General features: G+C 42.1%; 1 protein-coding gene across 2 annotated transcripts in view; it reads right to left on the bottom strand.

Annotated features, from left to right (window-relative positions):
* Positions 1-22,580, bottom strand: part of PKP2 (plakophilin 2) — a 59,454-nt gene that overhangs the window by 23,368 nt on the left and 13,506 nt on the right. For both annotated transcript variants that reach the window (XM_019544650.1, XM_019544649.1), the window contains exons 4-5: positions 15,394-15,601; positions 3,637-3,814 (exon numbers count right to left, since the gene is read on the bottom strand). In XM_019544650.1, coding sequence (XP_019400195.1) covers positions 3,637-3,814; positions 15,394-15,601 — 386 coding nt within the window. The remainder of the gene's footprint in view (positions 1-3,636; positions 3,815-15,393; positions 15,602-22,580) is intronic.

Here is a 22,580-nt window from a genome sequence, read left to right on the forward strand (position 1 = left end):
ACTCTTTCCTGCCATGGCAGGGAGTCGGACTAGATGATCTGCTCAGGTCCCTTCCGACCCTAGAAGCTATGAAACTATGTGTTCTTTGACACCTGCCTGTGTTGTTTAACTTGTAAGATGTTCAGGCCAATGATGCTTTCTCATCATATGGAGCCCAAATCTCCTGTAGGGCCTGGAAATGCTGCCATAAAGCTGATATTAATATTTGTATTGCATGTTGACTGAGTAAAGGAGAAGAAAACTATCCCAATGGTGAGTACCTCTAGCTCTCTATGTAACAGGCTAATCCAAAATGCTCTGTGAAATTCATTATACTTGAGGGGATGTTGAATCATGCCTACTAGGTGGAATGAGTATCAACCCAAAGTAACTATAAAAGATGCAGTGTCCTTTAGTTTATTGTTATTCCAGAATATAAAATAGTTATCTTTGGGCCCCTGCCACATGTTACACTTCAGATGTGATTAATTACCACTCAAGCTGTAAAAGCAATGAATGGTGTCATACAACAAGAAATAAGCCACAAAATTATTCCACAAAAAGTGTGTAATAACTGTGTGGTGGCTGGTTTTTATCACATCACTAATTGCACGTGTGGTCAAGTATGCCTTTGTGGTTGGGATCCCCATCAGCTGACGGGGCTCCCAGCTACAAGGGACACATGTGCTCCTGTGGCTGGGAGCCCAAATCAGCTGCCAGGATTCCCAGCTATGGGAGTTTGCTACTTGCTGGTGCATGGGGAGCCCATTTATCATGTCAGGAAGTGCAATTGTATGGATTATACATTAGATCCTATTGCACCTTTACCTGTATGTCAGGCACAGGCCTTGGAAAATTACATTAAAGACTGTAGTTTAACAGTGCTGCAAAATGAAAACCATGACTGAAAGTAAATAGTTAAAGAGAGGGAAAGATATCTGTGAGTAACATCTTTTACTGGACTGATTACTTGGTTGGGAGAGATTTAGACGAGCTTTTTGGAATATGGGAACCATCTTAAGATACCAATTAAAAGAGTTAAATAATTATTAAATCACTAAAGTGTTTTTGAAGTTGATCCATAAAGGATTCATGTATGGGCATTTGTTTTCCATGTAAATGCTGATAATAATGATAGTTAAGGTACTGGCCTGGGATTTAACACAAAGTACAAGATCATCACTTATATCTTTTGTAACTCCTTCTGTGACCATGTGCAGGTCACATTGCTTAAGTTCTCTTTGCCTTAGATATCCCTTCTGTAAAACAGATAATATTTTTCTGTCTTAGAGGAATGCTGTGAGAATCAACTTGTTAATGTTTGTATGGTCATTAGATAGTGTAGTGGCAAGCTCCAGAGAAAAGCTTATAAAGAAAACAGTTTCTCTAACAATAAGGTCAAAATATCCAAAAAGTCTAAACAACAGTAATCTTATTAGGATGTTCAACTAAATAAAAAGGAAACCCTCACTAAAGTGGTCATGAAGACATGCCTCAATGCACTGCATAAGAGTTGAAGTGAATTCTACTCTGCAGACTGAAAGCAGAGGGGAATAACAAGTTCACCGTCTGTACAATTGCAGTCACTTGTTCTGACACGAGTAAGGCCTCTGTTGGATTGACTTTCTGTTGCTACAGTTGTATCTTATCTATGGTGACTACACATATAAAACTAAGGGCACTGTTCATAGTAGTAAATGAGAGGATATTTGTTGTGAGTCATGATAACTGAGCAGGGCGTTTTTGTCTCATAATTGATATGATGAATATTTTATAAATCACTTTGTAAATCACTCATTTTGCTCTTTAGTGTGCATAGCTCCTTATAGTTAATAGAAATTCACAGATTCATCAAATCTCCTTATAGTCAATAGAAATGCTTATTTCATTATCGGCTCAATCTGATTAGGCCCTAAATATCTTATTGTTGAATAGACAATTACTCAGCTGAATTTAAACTGGTACCTTCTCAGTTAATTTAGCACGTGTGCAGTCCTTTTGAATATGATCTTACTCAGACAGGTTCACCAGAGCAGGGTGTGGTAGTACCGCTTTGGTCAGCTCTGACTTGGCAACCATAAAAACCTGCCTGTTTAAAGTGCTTGAGCTTGCTACATCATAGTACTTTTAACTCTAGTACTTTTAACTCATAGTACTTTGACTCTAGTACCCCAGACCCACTATGGGAACACTGCACTTGCTCAGATGCTTGGAATCTTCTCTCCAGAAACTGACTTTTTAGATGGTGGACCTATATTTTTTAGACCTTTATTGAGATGATGATAAAAGTGATGACAATGACAAAGCAGTTTCTTAATGTGATCATAATACTGAACGTTCGCATTCAAGTTGTTGATCCACCCAGAATTCCAAGACGTGCCCCCACTCCAGTGGAACCCATATAGCAGGTGATGTAGGCAGCCTCTTTTGAGACCATCCCAAAGTGGACAAACATGTAAATGCTATACTCTAGCCTATTCTAATTACCAATTTCTAATAATGGAATTTATTTGCCAGTCAAACGAATGCTTGCTTAGGACAAGCCATCCTGTACATATGGATGTAAAAAGATATGTACTATAATTTATATTCCATAACATTCTAGCGCATAAAAAAAACAAATTAAAAACCCAGTACTACACTGCTTTGCTTTTTATGTTACTAGGCTCTGAGACAATTACCTTTCAAATAGTAATGATTCAGCTCTTGCAATCTTAAACCCGCCCTCCTAGCCAGAGGCACAAATATTCAATCTACGTGCAAATATTTTAAGGACTTAGGAGGTCTATGCCAGAGAGGGAGTAAAGATCAGACATATTTTTATGCAGCTCCTAAATGTACAGCTATTAGCAATATGGATGAGTACAAATTATACCTATAAATTGTGCTGAATAAAATTAAATCAGTTCTTCAGGAGATGGGACAGTGGGGTGGAAAGCAGTGCTTCAGTCACTGTTATATCTGTAGTCTGAGTTTTATTCTACGGAGGTGTCACCATTCACCAATAGACTTAGATCAGTAAGTAACAGAGCTCAACATTGCTGACCCATAGGTCTGGAAAACAAAACCAACTTCCCCCTCAAAAAATCACTCTTTTGCTGGACACTCACATTGTTTTCTAAAGCACAGAGGGCTAGGCCAAGCTTCAAAGGATTTTATAGGCGTGTTTTCCATTTTTGGAGGGATTGTTGGATTGTGTCTTGGATGAAATTCTCCCCAGTCCCACACTGACTTTAATGGTGCTTTTTGTTTTTTAAGATCTCTGTTATGATGATGATAAAGGTGATGACACCGAGAATGTGATTGCATACTGAACCATGCCCAAGATTCCATGGGTTTGATTCGCCCATGATCCCATGGGGAAATCCTTATTATTTCAATATGACTGTTTCCAAAAATATGTTTTGCATAACTGGCCCTGTTTACCTTTAATTTTTGACTGAGATTTGATTCTGTTGAGTACGTCCTGGCAGGGTTGTAGGATTTTCTCAATAAGGTTGTTGTTACTGTGTTACTGTGCTGCAGTGTCCTTTGAGTTCAGATTCATATAAATCAGGCTTATCAAAATATGACCTATGTGCAGGCCTGAAAACAGGACTATCCCCTAGGTCTAAAGTGATGCAGAGTTCAAAAACATGGATAAGACTGGGAGCTTACCTCAGGCATCCTGTGGCATTGTAGAAGATATCAGGGTCAGATAAGACACCTGACTTGGGGTAATCTCTATCTGGCCAGCCAGAGTAGGGGATGAGAACTGCCTCAGTCAGTTGCTGCAATGCATCTCTCATCAGCATGGTTTTCAGCTGGTCATTGGAGGACATGTTCCACAGCAAACCTACAACATCCAAAATAAATCAGAAAGGCAACACGACCTGCTTATGGCTAATGCAAGGCTAATGCAAGGCTAATCCAGGACACACTGAAAAATGGATGATTTGCATGTGCTTTAAGGGGCTTTCGCTCAGAGACGAAAATGTTATAAACTTTAAAAAGTTAGTTCCTGCAATCCTTGATTAGAACTTCCAGCATCAAAATGAAGAAACCATTATTGCTAACTTCCAGTGCCAGTTGAGTGCTGTGGGTGGAGGAGAAAAGGCATGTCTTGATCTACAGTGTTATACTGTACATGTTCAGATTTAAAACAAGTTTTAATTAAGCAAGTCAGGTGGTTAATAGTTCATTTAGTCTTGGTTCACAGAACAGGTGTTGCTGCTGCTCTTTCTGTGCAGACAAATGGTTGTTTTTAAATCCTTTGTTAGTACTCTCAGAATGAAAAGCTAGCTAATGAGATAACTTTTAAATTGAAGTCCATGGGTTCTTTAACTGCAACGTTAATTTTTATAATACAAATATTCCATGAGGTCTTAAATGTGTACAGCAGATCCTTTCCTTTCTTATAGGGATGAGCAGTAAATAGAGAGGAGGTCTAAGATCCAGAGGTGAAGGCTGCTTCTGGGAATCAAGGAGCAAAGGATTCCATCTGGCTCATACTACTCTGATCAGCATAGGGAGGCAGAGCAGTGCCCACTGGCTTACAATGCGAGGAAGGGACTGTGTGCTTCTGACCTTACAGAGAGATAAGTAATTAGCTGTTGGTCTGAACTCAGGAAGAAGGCAAAGCAGAGTTGCACCTTATAGACCAACTCTGACTTAGTTTATAAAGCGTAAATCTACTTCACCTTCTGCCTTTTCAGGGATGACAATGGGTTTTCTTTTTTATTTACTTTTCCTTCTCTCTTGCAATCTTCATCCTAAAATAGCAAATGGTGAGCACATTAAAAAACCCAGTCAGTTGAGTGATATGGCTAAACCAATGGAATGAGTAATACCACTCTTCTTCTGCCTTGGGGGGAAGGCAGTGATAGTAGTATGTTAAAGGGGCATAAAAACAGCAAAAGACAAAAGGACCTGAACCACATGGTGGGATTTTATGGCCCAGAAAGGGTCAAGGGATAGGCATTTCAGTATCTAGCAGAGGCAGAGCATGAAAACAGGACCTATTGTTTCATGTACTTCTGCCTGAGGGAAATGGGGGGAAAAGGTGAGAGCATGCATTGGAGATAGTGACAACCTGCTTTGCTTTGTTTTCTGTAGACAGATTCGCCCCCTAGATTCACACAGTCGACAGAGATTCTCCCTCTGGAATTTCTGCATATGCATTCCTTCTCTCGGCTCCCCACAACAGAGCACTTCAAAGTTACTGATAAACGTATCCTCCTCGCCCCCCTGCACTGAGGAAGTATTCTTTCTATTTTCCGGATAGACAACTGAGGCAAAGGATGACCTGATTAGATTCGCCCAAGGCAAGGCGACAAAACCCAGATCTGTTTCTACCCGGTCCAGGGCCCTAAACCCACTCCAAAATTATGCTGGCAATCTGTGGAATTCACTCATTTTCCTGACTACCAAAATCACAAATATTCACTCATTTCTTTTATTCATTGGGTTTATATGCCCTCCTTCCCAAAAAAACCCCCAAACAAAACCCTCACAGTAAGAAGACCAAATCACTTATTAAATCAGATAAAATATTAAACATTATATATGAACAAAAAACTTCAAAACACTACACCAACTCAATCTTGCTTGCTAAATTCCTGGCCTCAATAAAGCCTTGAGGCGCTTCCAGGAGATTCCCAGATTGTAAGGCCAGAAGGGACCTTGGAAGATCAGGCTTGGGCTCTGGTGGATGACAAGAGTTCCAGAGCAAAAGAGCTACTACCAAGAACAGCCTCCCACACATTTTTTGCTGAATGGATTTGATGCGCAGATGGTACTAGTAGGAGGTTGTTTTTGGCTGACCCTAGGCACTGAGATAGAACATAAGGGAGAAAAAATAACACTTCCCAAAGTACCTCAGCTAACTGTGCATGGCTCCTGGCATGGATTCACACACTACAGGATAGGGGCAAAACTAATTGTGAAGCTAGCTGTGCCTTCTTACACCAGCACAATTCAGGTATGAACTCACTCTTGGGGTTCACAGAGGCAGTGGTTATGCAGTCCTAGGCAGCTTAAAGTTCTGGTGGACCCTCCTTAGAAACTTCATCGGTGGGTGTTGCAATGGAGATTCCCCGAATCAGCACATTACTAGGTCTGTTTGAAATTTCACCCCCTACCTTCTTATCAGTGGCTGGAATTTTAACTAACTAACAATTCTTTACTAAAGACTATGTTGCATAGTGTACATTGCAGACACTAAGGTGGGAGATTTCTGTTAGCAAGTTTCTTCCACACTTAATAGGAAATATTGTTCACCCTCTGAGGAATTTAACATCTGGAATGTTATCTTCCAGCCATCTGCCTCTATGAATGCTTTCAGATAAATGCTATGTACTGTGCACATTCACAGCCTCCAAAAGTTTGAAGAAAGGTCAATGGAGTTTTTTTAACTAGTTAGGTTTTCCACTATTTTACTATAACGTATAAGGCAATGATTTTAAAGGATGTATACTTCTCCCGACAAAGGATATACACTGCTTCTCTTCACTACAAAGGCAGCTTTTGTTTCTTTTGCTATTCTGAGTTTCATGAACTCCATCTTTTAAAAGTTAGTACAGTGAAGGCAGATGTTCCTCTGATCCACTCATGGATAATGTTTCTCTTATAATATCTTGATGCAGGTCCTGTTTTAACTACAGTAATTGCCAGCAATGGAAAAAAACCCACTCATTATTTTGGGAGTAATGCCATCATCTGTGAATGAATTTTATGAAGGGGGAAAAAAGAGAAACAAGTACACACACACAAATCCACGCAGTTAGTAGGCAGTAAAACAAGATCTGAATTCAGAATGGTTTCACTGGACTTACATTAAACAAAATTCATATGACAATAGAATGAATATACATAGACTTGACAAAACACTGGATTAGATAAGAATGAAAAAAGTAAATGTTGAATTGTAGAGACAGCTACCTAGAATACAAGATTAAAAAATGCCAAAATATAACTTAACATGTTACCAATACTTGTACAGCGACATATTTTTATCCATGTGAGAAATATAATTGGCTTCAGCAGGATTACAGGCATGATTAATGTTGCCTGCATACAAACACCTTTGTAAGATGGGTCTTTTTCCTTTTAGGTACACAGCACAGTGTATTCATAGCAGCATATTTTGTTCCCCTAGATGTCTTATATGCGCAAGCTTTGTGGAGCTTCCCTGACCAGTTATAATTTGTTCCATGACAGTTCTGCCTGTTTGTACTGTAATCCTGCCTACAGGAGGAATTTTCTTTCATTTCTTAGATTTACGTTGCATGATAACAAGATCAAGAGGTTAGACACACCCCTCCAGGCTTCCCTGGCTCCCTTTCAAAAGACTGATTTTTCTCATGCCAGAGCTCCTCTATTTTCTGTTCCCTTCAAAGCTCACTATAAAACAAACAAAAATGCCATTTCTCTCAGCTCTTGCCATCTCCCATCAAGTTACACACTGCCCTATAATTCATTGGCAGCTTCCTTCCTAAAAGAATTATTAATTATTAAAGAAAAGAAAAAATGTTTAACATGAAAGCAGAGTAACTATATATAGTTATATACTTAGTTATATAGTTAATTATAGTTTCTATATATAAAGACAAGAAACAAAATATAGTTACTCTGCTTTCACGTTAAACAATTATTCTTTTCTTTAATAAATTAAAATGAAATTAAGAAGCTAGCGACAGCTCCATGCCTTTCAGTGTGAACTTGAGGTGATTACTTAACCTTTTTGTGACTATGCCAGTTTGGAAGACATGGCTAAAACCTATCAGCTCATTACACAGCTTCCAAACCACTGTACTAACAGCACAGCCAGTCTGGTTGGTACACTGGCATGGCTCCCTGCTCCAGCTCTCTGCACTGTCTAGGGTGGAAAGCAGCACTCTGCATCCAGCATTGTTTTCCACAGTTTCTCATTGCTGAGCTTGCACTTGTTCAATTAAAAGCTACATGCCACACAGCAAGACTGTTTGCACTCTGCTCCCACCTTCCCACCCCAATTTGTGGTCCATCACTACAAGCACATATACTATGCAGGAGGTTATACAGAGATGGGGAGAATATCACAGAATCACATTTACTCTCCAGGGAAACTTCTCCACTTTTCCTGTTATTAATGTTGTTTTGTTCCCCTCTGTACTGTGTGTATACATGTGTTGGCTGGATGGGCAGGGAGGGAGTGTCCATGATGACTAGTCTTACAGTGTGTATTATTAGGAACTGAGAGCAGTACATTTTAGTCTTACCAGACTGGCCTAATTAAGTTTAGGCAGGTAGATCAACATTAACAATCCTGGCACTAACTAAGTAGTAACCATGAAGATGAACTTGTAAGCCTGGAATGTTCTCATGTGTATAAAATAGATCTTTTTCTGTCATTTTGTTAAGAATATTTATTGCAAGACAACACTTTAAGATTCTGGAGGTCCTCCCTTCCACACTGCTTCGGCAGGTAACTCAGCTTGAAGTCTTTACTTCAGATACTGAGCTTTGGTGCCACACTTCCTACACACCACTAGAATCACATAGCCTGCCTCTGTCAGTCTTAACCAGAGATTACATCACTATTACAGAAAATCACAGGCCTTTGAGTCATTGGAGGGGATTCTCACTATCTCACGAATTACGCCTGGTGTTTCAGAAGTCCAGTTTTTTTTTCAACTATGATAAGTTATCAAACCATTCACAGATGGATGATAAGAGTTTAATTAGATGAATGTCCATGCACTGTCCAGATTGCCACTCACCTCAACTAATTTAGTCATAAATTACTAAGTATTAAATAAAAGTCAGCATGTAAAAAAAAATAAAAAAAAAATAAGAGGAGCCTGCCATTTTGAGTTGGGAGGATCTGGTGTGAAATTCTGCACTAAAACCCTTCCCCTGAAGTATACATTGCAACACATGTGCACTGTGCAATATGCAATATGTAGGCAATATTCCATTATTCCTTCAGAGGCCCATGACATTCAGAGGTAAGGTGACAAAATGGGTGGGAGAGTCTTTTAAACTGGAAGGCATTACACTGGGGTGGGCAAAAATTTCAGCTGGAGAGCTGCTTAGTGAGTTCTGGGGAGGTGTCAAGGGCCACAATGGTAGCCCTGCCCCCTGATCGCCATCTTGGGACCAGAGTCCTGACCCTAACCCCTGACCTTTGCCACTGGAAATCCTTCCCCCTGCCCCCAGAACTACTCCTTTTGGGAGGGCGGGGGTACGGACTGCCATCTGAACCAGAAGTCCTGTCCCCTGCTTCCATGGCAGCAGAGAGCATGGAAGATAGCTGGCTCCAGGGTTCAGGGCTTCCTGTGGTGGTGTATGAGTGCCAGGAGCTGCATGTGTGCTGTGCGGCATCCCGCCTGACAGAGGCAGGCTGGGCAGGTCACGCTCCTTGCTGCCATGTACAGCTCTGGCCAGAGCCACACGCAATGCCTGTACAGGCCACAAGCACCCCAAGCACTCACCACCTGCTGCTGTTCCTGGTGGCAAGGGCTGTGTACCAGGAGGTCCCCACACCCCTCCACCTTCCCCCACATGCACACCCTGCCCACCTAAACTCTGTGTTCCTGCCACCCCCCTGGACCCCAACTCCATGTTCCCTGCCCCAGCCCAGCTGCAGCTCCACCCACCTGCCCCCACCATAGCTTCCCCAACCCCTGATGCTTCCCTACCTGTTGCCTGGAGTTAGCACTGCAGCAGGGAGACAAGGAGAAGCTGCTGGACACCAGGGAAGCTGAGCAGGTCCCCTGGCAGCTGAAGCAGTGGCAGCAGCAGCCCCATCCGGAAGCTGTATGCTGGTTGGGCAGGGCCCTTTCATGCACCAGAGTGGGAGCAAGGTGCATGGGCTAGGCAGGGTACAATTAATTGGTGGGTGCCCATGGGCTGGATGGAATTGCCTGGTGAGCTGGATCTGACCTGAGCCATATTTTGCCCACCCCTGCATTACCCAACCTAAGAAACTGAGGAAGCAGAGCTGCCACCTGGGTTCAGAATAAACACAAAACATCTCTGAGATCACTGAAAATACCTTAGGTTCTCAAGTTTCAATAACCCTCTGACTCATAGGTAGGAACCTACCTAAGTTGTGGTGAGACAACAGGTTTTTTGTGGCTTGCTCACTGCGTACAGAGCCGATTTTGTGGGCGTTTTGCTGCGGCTCTGCCCCCCACTGCTGATTGGCAGAGAGGCCCTGGTGGCCCCTCCCCTTGCTGTTGACTGGCAAACAGCACCTTCACTCAGTCTACGTCACTACTGCTTTCTTTGCCCTGCTGTTTGCCACCAATTGGTGGAGGGTGCCTTCATTCAGTCTACCTCACTACCACTTTTTTGATTTCACAGGCAATCACAGCCAATCCTGGTGATTGCGGTAATCGCAGGCAATGGTGCATTTTGTGGTTTCCATGAAATCTGTGAAACTGCGACTTAGGTAGGTCCCTACTCATAGGTCTCCAATTGGGAGAAGGATCAGCTATGGGGAGATTTAATAAAAAAAGAAATAGGAGAAAACATTGCTGCCTACTAAAATATTTGAATATTTGAACTTGCAGCTAGATTAAACCTTCCCTCCACCCCAAACAAACAAACCAACGAACTGCTGTTGTAAAGTCAATCTCATTCCTTGCAGTCTGTGGGACATGAGGACATCCTGGAACATCTTGTGTTGTGCCAACTGCCACAGACTGTGCATTAATTTCCCAGAATTTTCTAAATCATTCAGGTAAACATTCATGTTCAGTGATTGAGATAACTGCAGAGACAGGATACCCCTTAAACTGAATACCATTATGATAAATTAAAGCACAGTAGATTCATCCCCAGGTCTAGAGACAGACATTCAAAAATCCTGAGCCTGTATTGACTTAATTTTTGAAGGTTAGTTTAATCTGGCTAGGCTGAACTGGTTTGTAACTGTACACACATCCCCTCTGGACTGAAGAAATACACACACATGCATGCAGTGGCTCAGGCTAGAAGCTGGGGGGTACTAGAGCAGCCCTCCATTCCCTTCTACAGTGCTGAGCTGAGGCGTGGTCAGGCCCCGGCAGAAGGCTCTGATTAGGGAAAGGTCCTCCTCCTCCTGCTGCTCCTGACCAGCCCAGCAGGGAGTTCGTAACACAGTGTTTAAAAGCCTCTGTCATTAGTTCATGCTCTTCTTAAACAGCTTTTTCCAGGGAAGAAATAGAGGGACATTACCAGCTGACCTGTTGATTAGCTTGAAAAAGCCCTAAGTGGACACTGTCCTGGCTACCTTTGTCTTGTCTACTGTATGCAGATACCTCTCAGCATTAGCTAGCATGCTGGTTATAGTTCATGCTGTGGGAGAGGGGAGCCAGAAATCCCCGCTTGAGCAGGGAGCGGTGGTAGAGGGAGGGGAAGCGGGGGCAGGGGGAAGCCAGGCAGACACTGCTGTGCCTGCCATCTCTGCTGGAGCTCCAGCTAGGGAGCAGAGGGGCGGGGCCAGTCCTGCTGCAGAGCAGAGAGCACTGGCCAGAGATGCAAAGCATCTGGGATGCTGGGGGACTCTGGTTTAAGTTAAACCACGAGGAGATCTGGGACAGACATTGCATAAACCAGTCTGACCCAAATCAGTTAAATCTGATACTACATTTAACCATGTTTATCTCAAATTGGTTTCAGCCATTTTCAAACTGGTTTATGTGCACTGCATGTCTGTTCTGTTACAGGTTTAAATCAATTTCTGATCACTTAAACTGGTTTATGTGTAACGTCTGTCCCTAGCCCAGAGGTGTAACTAGCAGGATTTGGATCCTGGGCAAACCCTGTGAGAGAACTGGGGATGAGGGATGGTGTGGGAGGGCAAGGGCAAGGGGTGGGGCAGGGTGTTTTGCCATACCAGAAGATGCATTGACAGGGTTTATACAGAGTCTTACCTATGCTGGGGACTCAAAAAATGGTTCCAGATGCTTTTGCTGCCACCTCAGCATGGTCTGCCCACCCCAGCTGTTGCTCTTGCAAAAGCAGCAGTGTCCATGCACCCAGCAATGGTTGCCTGCTTATGCTGCCAAGACATGAACTCTGTGAGGGTGGGGGGCAATTCTGGTACCCCTCCTAAGTTGGTGCCTGGGGTTGGTGTCCCTTACACCCTCCCCTACTTCTATTCTCTTTACCCTAGAGCAGTGGTTTTCAACCTGTGGTCTGTGGACCCCATGGGGGTCCTCAGATTATGTTTAGTGGGTCCATGAAAGATTACTATGATCTATCAAAAGTTTGTGAATACCTACACTTACAATTCAAACGGGTCCATACCTTCATGTGAAATTTTCAATAGGGTCCGCAAATGAAAAAAAGTTGAAAACAACTTCCCTAGAATGATCAAAGTGCTTCCAAACAGTACTAATGATGGAACTTGTAGCACAGACAGGACACAGCCATTTGTACCAACATATCATTTAAAACTGTCATTGGGCCACTGGCAATAGAAGAAGCAGAAATTCCTAGTGCAAAAGTGCTATTGTATATTGAAAGAATATATGGCATAAGAAATTATATGAGGGACTTGATTTTTCAATAACTGAATGTGAAAAACTTGTTAACAGTGTGGTGGGGGCAGAATTTAGCCGACATAACACACAGACTGGAAACAAAACCTTAAATAACCTTAAAAAATTAAAAAGGACATGTTTGAGTAACACTATTTTAAGGACAATTTAATTTATCAATGTTTTTAATTCTCTCCTTTTAAAAGAGTAAATGGATCTGAAAACAAAATCTTACTCTACCTACCCATTTTGGTTTTCTTCGAGAAACAGCACAGACATGGCTTTCCTTTTGGTTCTTCAATAAAAACAACCTGGCTTCCTGTTTGTGTACTTAGTCTGTGTACCACTGCCATAGAGAAGCACAGGGGAGCACTTGCCCTTTGACTCGCTGTGGCAGAGCGCAAAGGCAAGGCTTATTAAAACACCTTTGTCTCTGTGAGAAACAGAGACTTATTTTTCCCCTAATGAAATGCTAAATTAATATACAGTGGGGAAACTACAATATTTTTTATCCAGAGGGCTTTCCCTGACAAATTATCATGGCCATATTCTAACACCCTTACTAATTTTTTTACACAGTCCTCACTCTGGCAAACTCATATTGATAGGAGTGGGGACGTAATCTCTGCAAAGCCTGAGTAAAAAATGAGCTTTACCACCTTATACAGGAAGGGGAGGGAAGTATTGCTATGGGTCTACTTTCTGGTTATCATCAGCCCCACACCAAGAGTCACTTGTGGGTATGGGGATCTGTGATCAAGGAGAGGGGTAGGGAGGAGCAGACCCCAAATGTGAGGACATCTATTTCTGACATACAACTCAAGCTTAGAAGTGCTGGGATATGGGTGAAGCTTCCCTCAAGAGGGTGCCACCTATAGACTGCTTTGTAGTAATAGTGGCTTAAAATTACATTTAAGGTTTTTTTTGTTTTGTTATATTCTCTGTAATAAATTTGGGTGTCTGTGTTTATACCGTTCACCAGGAGGGGTTTTTGTTTATGTGGGACAACACAGTAATTTATTTAGTATTTCCCAAGTGGTCTGGGTGGGGGTTCGAGGCAAGCTAAAATATATTTAGTACCCCAAAACTGAACCTGGCCCCTGTTGCTGCCTATAAGTGCTCAGCAGAAGGGTTACACTAAGAATTCAGAAGCAGTTTATACAGGGGAAACTGCAGTGGCCTGGTACCATTGTTGGTATAACGCCTTAGGAGAACTGGCTTTAAGTGAAAACTTCAGGGGTAGGCCCAAGCTAGGGGCCTAAATTGGCTCACAACATCTCTAAATTCTTAATTCTTCTCGACTGAACTGGACACACCCAGGGCATCTATACACATGCTCCGAGGTACAGGGGTGGGCACTTTAATTAGAGTGGCTTCAAGAGCCGCTCAAACTAAACCGTCCACAACGTCACGTGTATTCAGAGTCCAAATAATGGCAGGGGTATTTGAACTAAAGTTCATCCATCACCTAGACAAGGGAGAAGAGATTGATGTCGTATATCTTTACTTTAAAAAAGCCTTTGATCTGGTGTCCCATGATCTCATCATCAAAAAATTGGCCAACTGCGGCCTCAGCTACCTAACAATCCAATGGCTGGGGAATTGGCTCTGAGGTCGGACTCAGAGAGTGGTAATAGACAGAAGTAAATCATCGTGGTGTGCTGTGACCAGTGGGGTCCCCCAAGGCTCCATCCTTGGACCTATACTCTTTAACATCTTTATTAATGATGTAGACATTGGTATCACAAGTGGACTGGTCAAGTTCGCCGATGACACCAAACTCTGGGGTAAAGCGTCCACACCTGAGGATAGGCTGGTGATCCAAGCTGACCTTGATGGGCTCAGGAATTGGGCAGATGAAAACCTAAAGACGCTCAACACCAAAAAATACAAGGTACTCCACCTTGGGGTAAAAAAACCTGCAGCATGCCTATAGGCTCGGCAGTGCTACGCTTGCGAGCACCACGGCTGAAAGAGACTTGGGGGTCACAATTGACCACAGGATGAATATGTGCCACCATGTGCTGTCACAGCTGGTAAAGCAAGCAAAACTCTGGCTTGCATCCATAGATACTTCTCAAGCAAATCCTAGGATGTTATCCTCCCGCTGGACTGGGTCTTGGTGAGGCCACAGCTGGAGTACTGCATCCTATTCTGGGCTCCATAATTTAAAAAGCATGTGGAAAAGCTTGAGAGAGTCCAGAGGAGAGCCATGCATATGGTCAGAAGGTAGGAGAACAGACCCTATGATGAGAGGCTGAGAGCCATGGGACTTTTCAGCCTGGAAAAGTACAGGTTCAGTGGGGACCAGGTGGCAGCCTATAAGTACAACAGGATATACATCAGGATCTGGGGGAATACCTGTTCATCAGAGCGCCCCAAGGGATGACAAGGTGAAAGGGTCACAAACTCCTCCAAGACTGCTTCAGGCTGGACATAAGGAAAAACTTCTTTACTGTCTGAGCCCCCAAGGCCTGGAACAGACTGCCTCCAGAGGTGGTGCATGCACCTCCTCTGGACTCTTTTAAGAAACATTTAGATGTTTATCTTGCTGGGATCCTTTGACCCTAGCTGACTTCCTGCCCCTGGGGCAGGGGGCTGGACTTGATTATCTTCCAAGGTCCCTTCCAGCCCTAATGTCCATGAAATCCATGAAGCTTTAGCTCAAGTGCCCCTCTATCATCTTGAAGCATGGGGATGCTGAATAGATGTGACATGGAGGCTGCTGGAGTATGTTAATTAACACGCTCCATTAGACTTGATTAATTGAGTCTGCTCTGACGCATGCATTAAAGCAGATGTCCAGCACGTGTATAGGTGCTCCCAGTGTCTGCCTATGTAAAGTAAGCAATCATTTATACTAAAGCAGCCCTGTGCACCACAATGAGCTCTCCAAACTTGCATACTGATGCTCCACAAGTATTACCTGTTATTTGCTTTTTAGTCTCCACATCCCTGGTTTGTCTGAGTAAACGGAGCAGGACTGGAATCCCATCCTGCTCAGATACTTCCAGCTTGTTGTCATTATCCTCATACACCAAGTTCCTCAAGGCTCCACATGCTGCCCGCTGGATGTCCTCATTTTGCACATTCAGGATTTGTAGAAGCTTGGGAATACCATGAAGAGAATAAACCTAAGAAAGGAACCCCAAGAGAACTGTTGCAAATGTTTGGGCATGGGGAAAAATACATTCTCAGTTACAGAATTAAAAAAAAATGTTCCATTTACTCAGGGCTAACAATTTGCTGAATGAGTTGAAGCTCTGAAGTTGCAACAAAGTAGATTTAGGTAGGAGGAGAAGCCAACCACTGGAATAGATTGTCTAGAGAGGTTGTAGTATCTTAATGGAAGTCTCTAAAAGCAGGTTACACAAATGTTTGTCTGGGGTGATTCATAGAGGGATGATCTTAAGCTGAGCAGGGGGGTGGGCTATATGATGCCTCAAGGTTCCTTCCAGCTCTGTTTTCTATGATTGAAGAGGCAAAGCCTTGACCAATGAGGAAAATGGGAAAGTGCACACAGTAAGGCAGGTTAAATGTAAAAGCAAAACAATATAGGTCAAAAGAATTCCAAAAACTTCTAGCAAAGGATGATAACATTAATAATAAAACTTACAAAAATACACCAAATGCAGAAAGGCAGCTAGAGAACTGGTGAGACTGCTGGATGACCAAGGTATAAAATATGCATTTAGGTATGAGAGGGCCATAGAGGAGGGAAGCTAAATGAATTATTGGCATTGGTTTTTACTGCAGAGAATGTTGGAGAGATTCCCACATTGAACTGCTTCTTGCTACTGGACAGATCAAAAGAGTTGAATTATACTGAAGTAACAACAGAGGAAATTTTAGAATAAAATCAATAAATTAAACATTTATAAATCTTTGGATTAGATGGTATTCACCTGAGAGTTCTAAATTTCACATTTGTGTTACTTCAGAACTGCCAGCAATGGTATGAGTATTATCAGCAGTGGTTTCTGAGCCAGGGAACTGAGGGGGACGTGACTATATAATATCCATCATCCAAAAGGTGACCCCAGAAGTGATCCTCGGAACTACAGACCAGTGAGTCTCAATTCTATCCCTGGCAAATTGGTAGAATCTATAACGAAGAATAAAATCAGCATGTCATATCGAATTTCCCTTTACAAAAACCACGCTGACTCTTCCCCAGTATATCATATTTATCTGTCTCACCAATCTGTTGGAGTTCTTTAAGGGTGGTAACAAGCACATAGACAAGGGGGATCCAGCTGACATAATATATTTGAATTTCCAAAAAACTTTTGGCAAAGTCCTTCACCAAAGGGTCTTAAAAAAAAAAAATCAGTGAGCTATTACTGCATTGCAAGAAGGTTCTTTCATGGACTGAAAGCTGGTTTAAAGATAGAAAGCAAAAGGGAGGACTAAATGGTCATGTTTCTGGATTGAGGAAGGTCAAGACAGACAGTCCTCAGACTTACAATTGGTTCCTGAAAACCATGTCTTAAGTAAAAAATTTGTAACTTGGAACCAATTTTCCCATAGGAAACAATGTTATAAATGGGGGATTGGTTCCTGAACCAAGGCCCAATACCTTATTTTCACCCCACATAACCCAGAATTTTGTACAGTACTTAATCAATTATATAAAATAAATGTAGCTATATTACTTGTCTATATATATTTGTTTATGTATTTATAGTGTAAATAGCAATCATATTTATTTGTAAGGACTTCTTTGAGGTGACTTTGCTGGACTTTTTGAAGGGTTCTTGGCAGGAGTCTTCTCAGGAGTTTTGGCTACAGGTTTTCCTGGAGTCTTGTCTACTTTCTTAAAGAAAGTGCCCAAGGAAGTTTAGACAGATGCTCTCTTTTGCTTGTAAATTTCTCTGTAGCAGCTGTACATGCTGGATATGGCCCTAGTCACTGATGCACTCCATTCAATGTCAGGGTCGTGTTCCTCAAACAGAGACAAAGCAGCTTCCAAATGTTGAAATGCCTCAGCCAACACTTTTGTTGTCAAGACTTTATGAGGAGTCTCTTCAATAGTGGGTACATCTTCTTCCTTTGCCACTTTTTGCTGTTCCAATTCAATGAGGTCCTCATTGGTTAATTCTTCAAAATGTGATGCCAGCAACTCATCAACATCTTCTGGTGCAACATCTAAGTTGAGTTATTTGCCCAACATTTTTGGTCACCTCTTCAACAGTGTCTGTAAAGCCTTGGAAGTCAGTCAAACTTAGGACACAATTTTCTCCAAACACCATTCAAATTTAATTGTTTGACTTCATTCCATGCCTCACTAATGTTCTTAACTGCATGTTAAAGCCTTTCCAGAATTCGTTCAGAGTTGGTCCACCTTCCTTCTCAATTGTTCTGATGGCCTGGGCAAATGTGCACCTAAGATAGCAGGCCTTGAAGGATGCAGTTACCCTCAGGTTCATGGGCTGCAACAATGAGGTGGTGTTGGGGGGCAGAAACACCACTTTGATGTCAGAATGCATGTCATCAGGGATGGCTGGATGACCAGGAGCATTGTTGAGGATTAACAACGCTTTAAAAATGCAAGATTGTTTTTGCTGCAATAATCACTGACACTTGGCACAAAATGATGATTAAACCAATCCTCAAAAATATTCTTATTGACCAGGCCTTTGGACTGGATTTCCATATCACTGGGAGAAACGCCTTGGAATGTCCCTTGAAAGCTCTGGGGTTTTCCAAATGGTATACAACTAAGCATTAAGTTTAAGGTCACGTGCAGCTTTTGCACCAAGCAAAAGAGTGAGCCTATCTTTAGCAGCTTTGTACCCTGGCATAGATCTCTCCTGTTTGGCAATGCAGGTTCTTGATGGCATTTTTTTCTGAAAGAGTCCAGTTTCATCAACATTAAAAACTTGCTAAGCACAACAGCCACTCTCTTCAATGATTTCAGTCAATGTCTCAGGAAAAGCACAAGCTGCCTCTTCATCAGCACTGGCAGCTTGAGACCTTGATGTTATGCATATTGGCCCCGGCTTTAAAACACATCAACCATCCCCTACTTGCAGTAAAAGGCTCAGCATTAGAACTCTCCCCCTGTTGTTGCTATAGATTATCATAAAGACTCTTAGCCTTTTCCTGAATGATGCCTAAACTCACAGGAGCACGGCGTTTATTTTGATCCTCCAGCCAAATGATTAACAGTTTCTCAACCTGAGCAGTAAGTCCAACACACTGCTCAGTTATTACAGGTGAGTGCATAGAAGCCAAGTCCTTAACATGCTCCTGAATTCTTGCTTTGTCTATCAGGATGGGCATGATAGTCATTTGGCAGATATCCAAAGCTCTCCCCTTTTCAGTTGGGGTCTCCTTTTTCAGACCTCTTAATTATTTCCATTTTTGTTTCCATAGTAATTGTTCTATGTTTCTTAGAAGAAGAAACATCACTTCCACCAGATTTATGCTTTTCTGCTATTATGATGGGCAGTTTGGAAAAAGTTTGGAAACAGAACAGCACATGGGCAGTGCAGTGAATTTGTAAAGTACTGTACTGTACAGTACTGGGACTTATTCTTTATTCAGTACAGGTACAGTACCATAGTGCTTTAGTGGCAGCAGCAGCAATGAGTGAGCACCAGATAAGTGGCACACTGCCGCTCTGACCATGTGTCCAGAAGGGCATGGGGGAGGGGCATATGCCCCGGATCTGCCCTGAGTGCAGCCCACCCCTCCCGAAGCAGACCAGATCTGGGGTCACACGTTCCTCCCTGATTGCTATGCCCTACTGGACAAGCAGCAGGAGCCACTGGACAGGCTACAGCTTCTCTTGTGGTTACCCAGCTCAAGCTGCCTCACCCCAGTGTGCACAGCTAGGGGATAAGCTGGATGAGCTGCGGCTTCTCCCATGGTCATCCGGCACAGCCCTGGCACTGCCTGCCTTGCCGCAGTGGGGGCAGCCGGGGGAGCAGCTGGACAAGCTGTGGCTTCTCCCACCACCTGTAGCCCCCACTTCCAGAGCCCAGAGCAGCCCCAGCTGGGCAGCATTTGCCCCAGCCCCTGTTCCAGCCCCCCCCCTTGGGGCCCTGATCTGCCCTGCCATGGCCTTTTCCTTCCCTTTCCACCAACAGACCTGTATCCAGCATTCAGCATTGTAAAGTTGAAACCCGGGTCAGAAATTCGAAACCCAGGTGTCAATTTACAAACATCGCAACTATGGTTCGTCGTAACTAGAACCATCGTAAGTCGAGGACTGTCTGTAGCAGGATACCACAGGAATCTATGTTGGGCCTGGTTTTGTTTAACATTTTCATCGATTACCTGGGAAAGGGAGTGCACAGTGATATCTCAGCATTTGCAGACTGTACTAAATTATTCCAGGTAGTCAAATCCTAAGCTGATGGTAAGAAGTTGCAGAAATCTCTCTCAAAGTTATGCAAATGGACAAAATGTGACAGATAAACGTCAATGTTAATGAGTGCAAGTAAAAAATAACCTCAACTACATGTACTCAATGCTGGGTTCTGAACTAGCTGTTACAGCTCAGATAAGTGACCTTGGAGTCATTGTAAATCATTCTAAAAATACTGGCTTAATGTGAAGCAGCAATAAAAAAGGCCAATAAAATGCTGGGCATCATGAAGGATAGTAATGAAAACAAAACAGAAAACTTCATCATATTGTGAGTATTGTGTGCAGTTCTAATTTTTGAATCTCAAAAAAAGAATAGTAGAATTAGAAAAGGTACAAAGAAGGTCAACAAAGATGACCTGGGGTGTAGAGAAACTGCCATACCAGAAAGGCTAAAAAGGCTAGGACTCTTCTGTTGGAAAGAAGGAGGCTGAGGAGGATATAATGGAGATCTAAAAAAAAAAATCACAAAGGATTTGGACAAAGTAAATAGGAAACTGTTATTTAACAAGTCCCAGAATACTAGAACTATGGGGCATCTACTGAAATGAGCAGAAAAGAAGGTTTAAAGCAAACAAGAGAAAGTACTTTTTTATATGCAGTGTGCACTTAACTAGTGGAGATCATTGCCACAGGATGTTGCAGCAGTAGATAGTACAGCTAAATTAAAAAATGGGCTAGGCAAATTCAGGGAGAATAGGTCCATTAACAGCAGTTAAATAGAACAGTCAGGAAAGCATCTGTTGCCATCCCAAAATCAATAACGGTGGATACCAGGAATGGTGTTACAGGGGTTTCTTTAGATTTCTTAAGATATGCCCTATTCATATGCTCTCTCTTTAAGTCATCTATTAAAGCTCTTGTCAATGACAGGATATTGGGCTAGATGTATCATTTGTCTGACCTAGTATGGCAATGGTTATGTTCTTATGTAATGTCCAGTAAAATATTCAATCACTCAATGCTTTAGCTTCCTTGCTTGTAAGATGGCCTCAACAATAATTGTGTACCTAAAGGCATGTTGTAAATTACTTTGAATTACTGAGTAGTAGATTTTTCACCGTTTTAGAAATCCTGTACCTTCCCTCATTGCCTTGTGCTGGATTGGATGAGGGCACAAAAAATGTGACAATGCAACATATTTATTAGGTATTTCTTAGCTGAATCTTAGCTGAAGTGTACCATATAGGAATTTAATAAATGCAGTACAAAAGTGCACCTCAAAAGGCAGCTTATTATAAATTAAATCAATGCATAATCAATTTCTAAATCACTCCTACAGATCTGGAGGAAAGCCCTTTTAAATTTTTGTTTTCAAGATCAGGTTGAGAAGATCTGACTTCAAATGCATTCAGAGCTTCTTATATCACAATACCAGTAATGAAACAAAAATCTCTTCCAGGCTCAACATGTTCAGGTAAATCTTGATATCCCATTTGTGTGAAGATGTGATGTATACAATCTCTGGCCTCTTTAAGAACAAGCTTCTCATGCAGAATTAGTTATACACCATTAGGAATGGCTTAATCCAATATCACATAATGCAACAGGCTATTCTGGACAGCCTCATCCTTGTGTAGCATGGACAGCAGATGCAGGACTCAGAAATGTGATACATCTGTTTTCAGTAGTATGGAACCCAACAATAAAGAGAGAGCTTAATCTAACCGGCAGGTGCTGAGAACAGGAAGAAATGAAATGAAACAAAGCTTTGTGTTATTTTCATGCCCTGGCAAAGTACTCTGCATGCCTGTCTTTGTTTTAATTCAAATGCATAAAAGGAAAAGTTTCCTGCTAATACAGCACTGGCCTGATTCCCTATGCTTTCAAAGCCCATCTCAATTCTAACAGAGTGAACTGCAGAAATATCCATCTCAAGATAAGTGGATCAAAACACTCAGAAGGCAGCTTAACCTATTTTCAGACTGCTCTCAACTTCGTGTCTTTTTGAGATTGCTTGCTTAATTTTTCTACTTTAAACATTTTACAGGCTTTTTCACTATAATTCTGATTTTAAGTGAACTCTAGAGCTTGTGAAAACTAACTGACCCTATTTGGAAACCATGGGCTCGTCACAGTCCATGAAAGCTATTGGCCTATTTAAGTTGTGGGATTGGTATGCAGAGCCAAGCAAAAGATAGCCACACTCTCAGCTAGGGAACAGATCACAGACTGGAGGGTTAAAACAAGAAAACCTAAGACTTCAAGAGAGTCAATGAGTCCTTGAACCACCAAGAGGAGTGTGTCATTAGAAGAGAAAAGGAACCTACTATCTAGCTGCCAGTCCTGAAGTTTGAACTCCTTTGTTTATCCATAAATGTACAGCACAGGAAGCAGGTGCCACAGCAATGCTTTTTAAACACTATTTTGCTAGTCTTAAGCTCTGAGGGCAGTTTATTATTCATGCCTGTTCAGTCTAAAACTTTGTCAAGACTAAAAATAAGAATGTTAGTTATGCTTGTGTTTTTTACAGTACCGACTTTGGTCTGATAGGAAGCACATAAAGACCACAAAGGATGATGTGTGGTCTGACAGAAAGCAGATAAAATCACAGAAGATGATGTTTAACTTCCCCAAATGACATTGCTAAGTTAGGTTATAGATCTGAGCTGTAATCTGTAGCTGACAATGAGCCAAACAATTGCTTAATAGGCTGGCATTTTAGCAAACAAAGGATGGTACCCACATGGACGAATGTGTTATGCAGTTAAGAGAATTATGAATGTATCGGCTATGTAT

This window comes from Crocodylus porosus, unplaced genomic scaffold, assembly GCF_001723895.1.
Source record: "Crocodylus porosus isolate Cpor-Errol unplaced genomic scaffold, CroPor_comp1, whole genome shotgun sequence".
In the NCBI taxonomy this organism is placed as follows: domain Eukaryota; kingdom Metazoa; phylum Chordata; order Crocodylia; family Crocodylidae; genus Crocodylus; species Crocodylus porosus.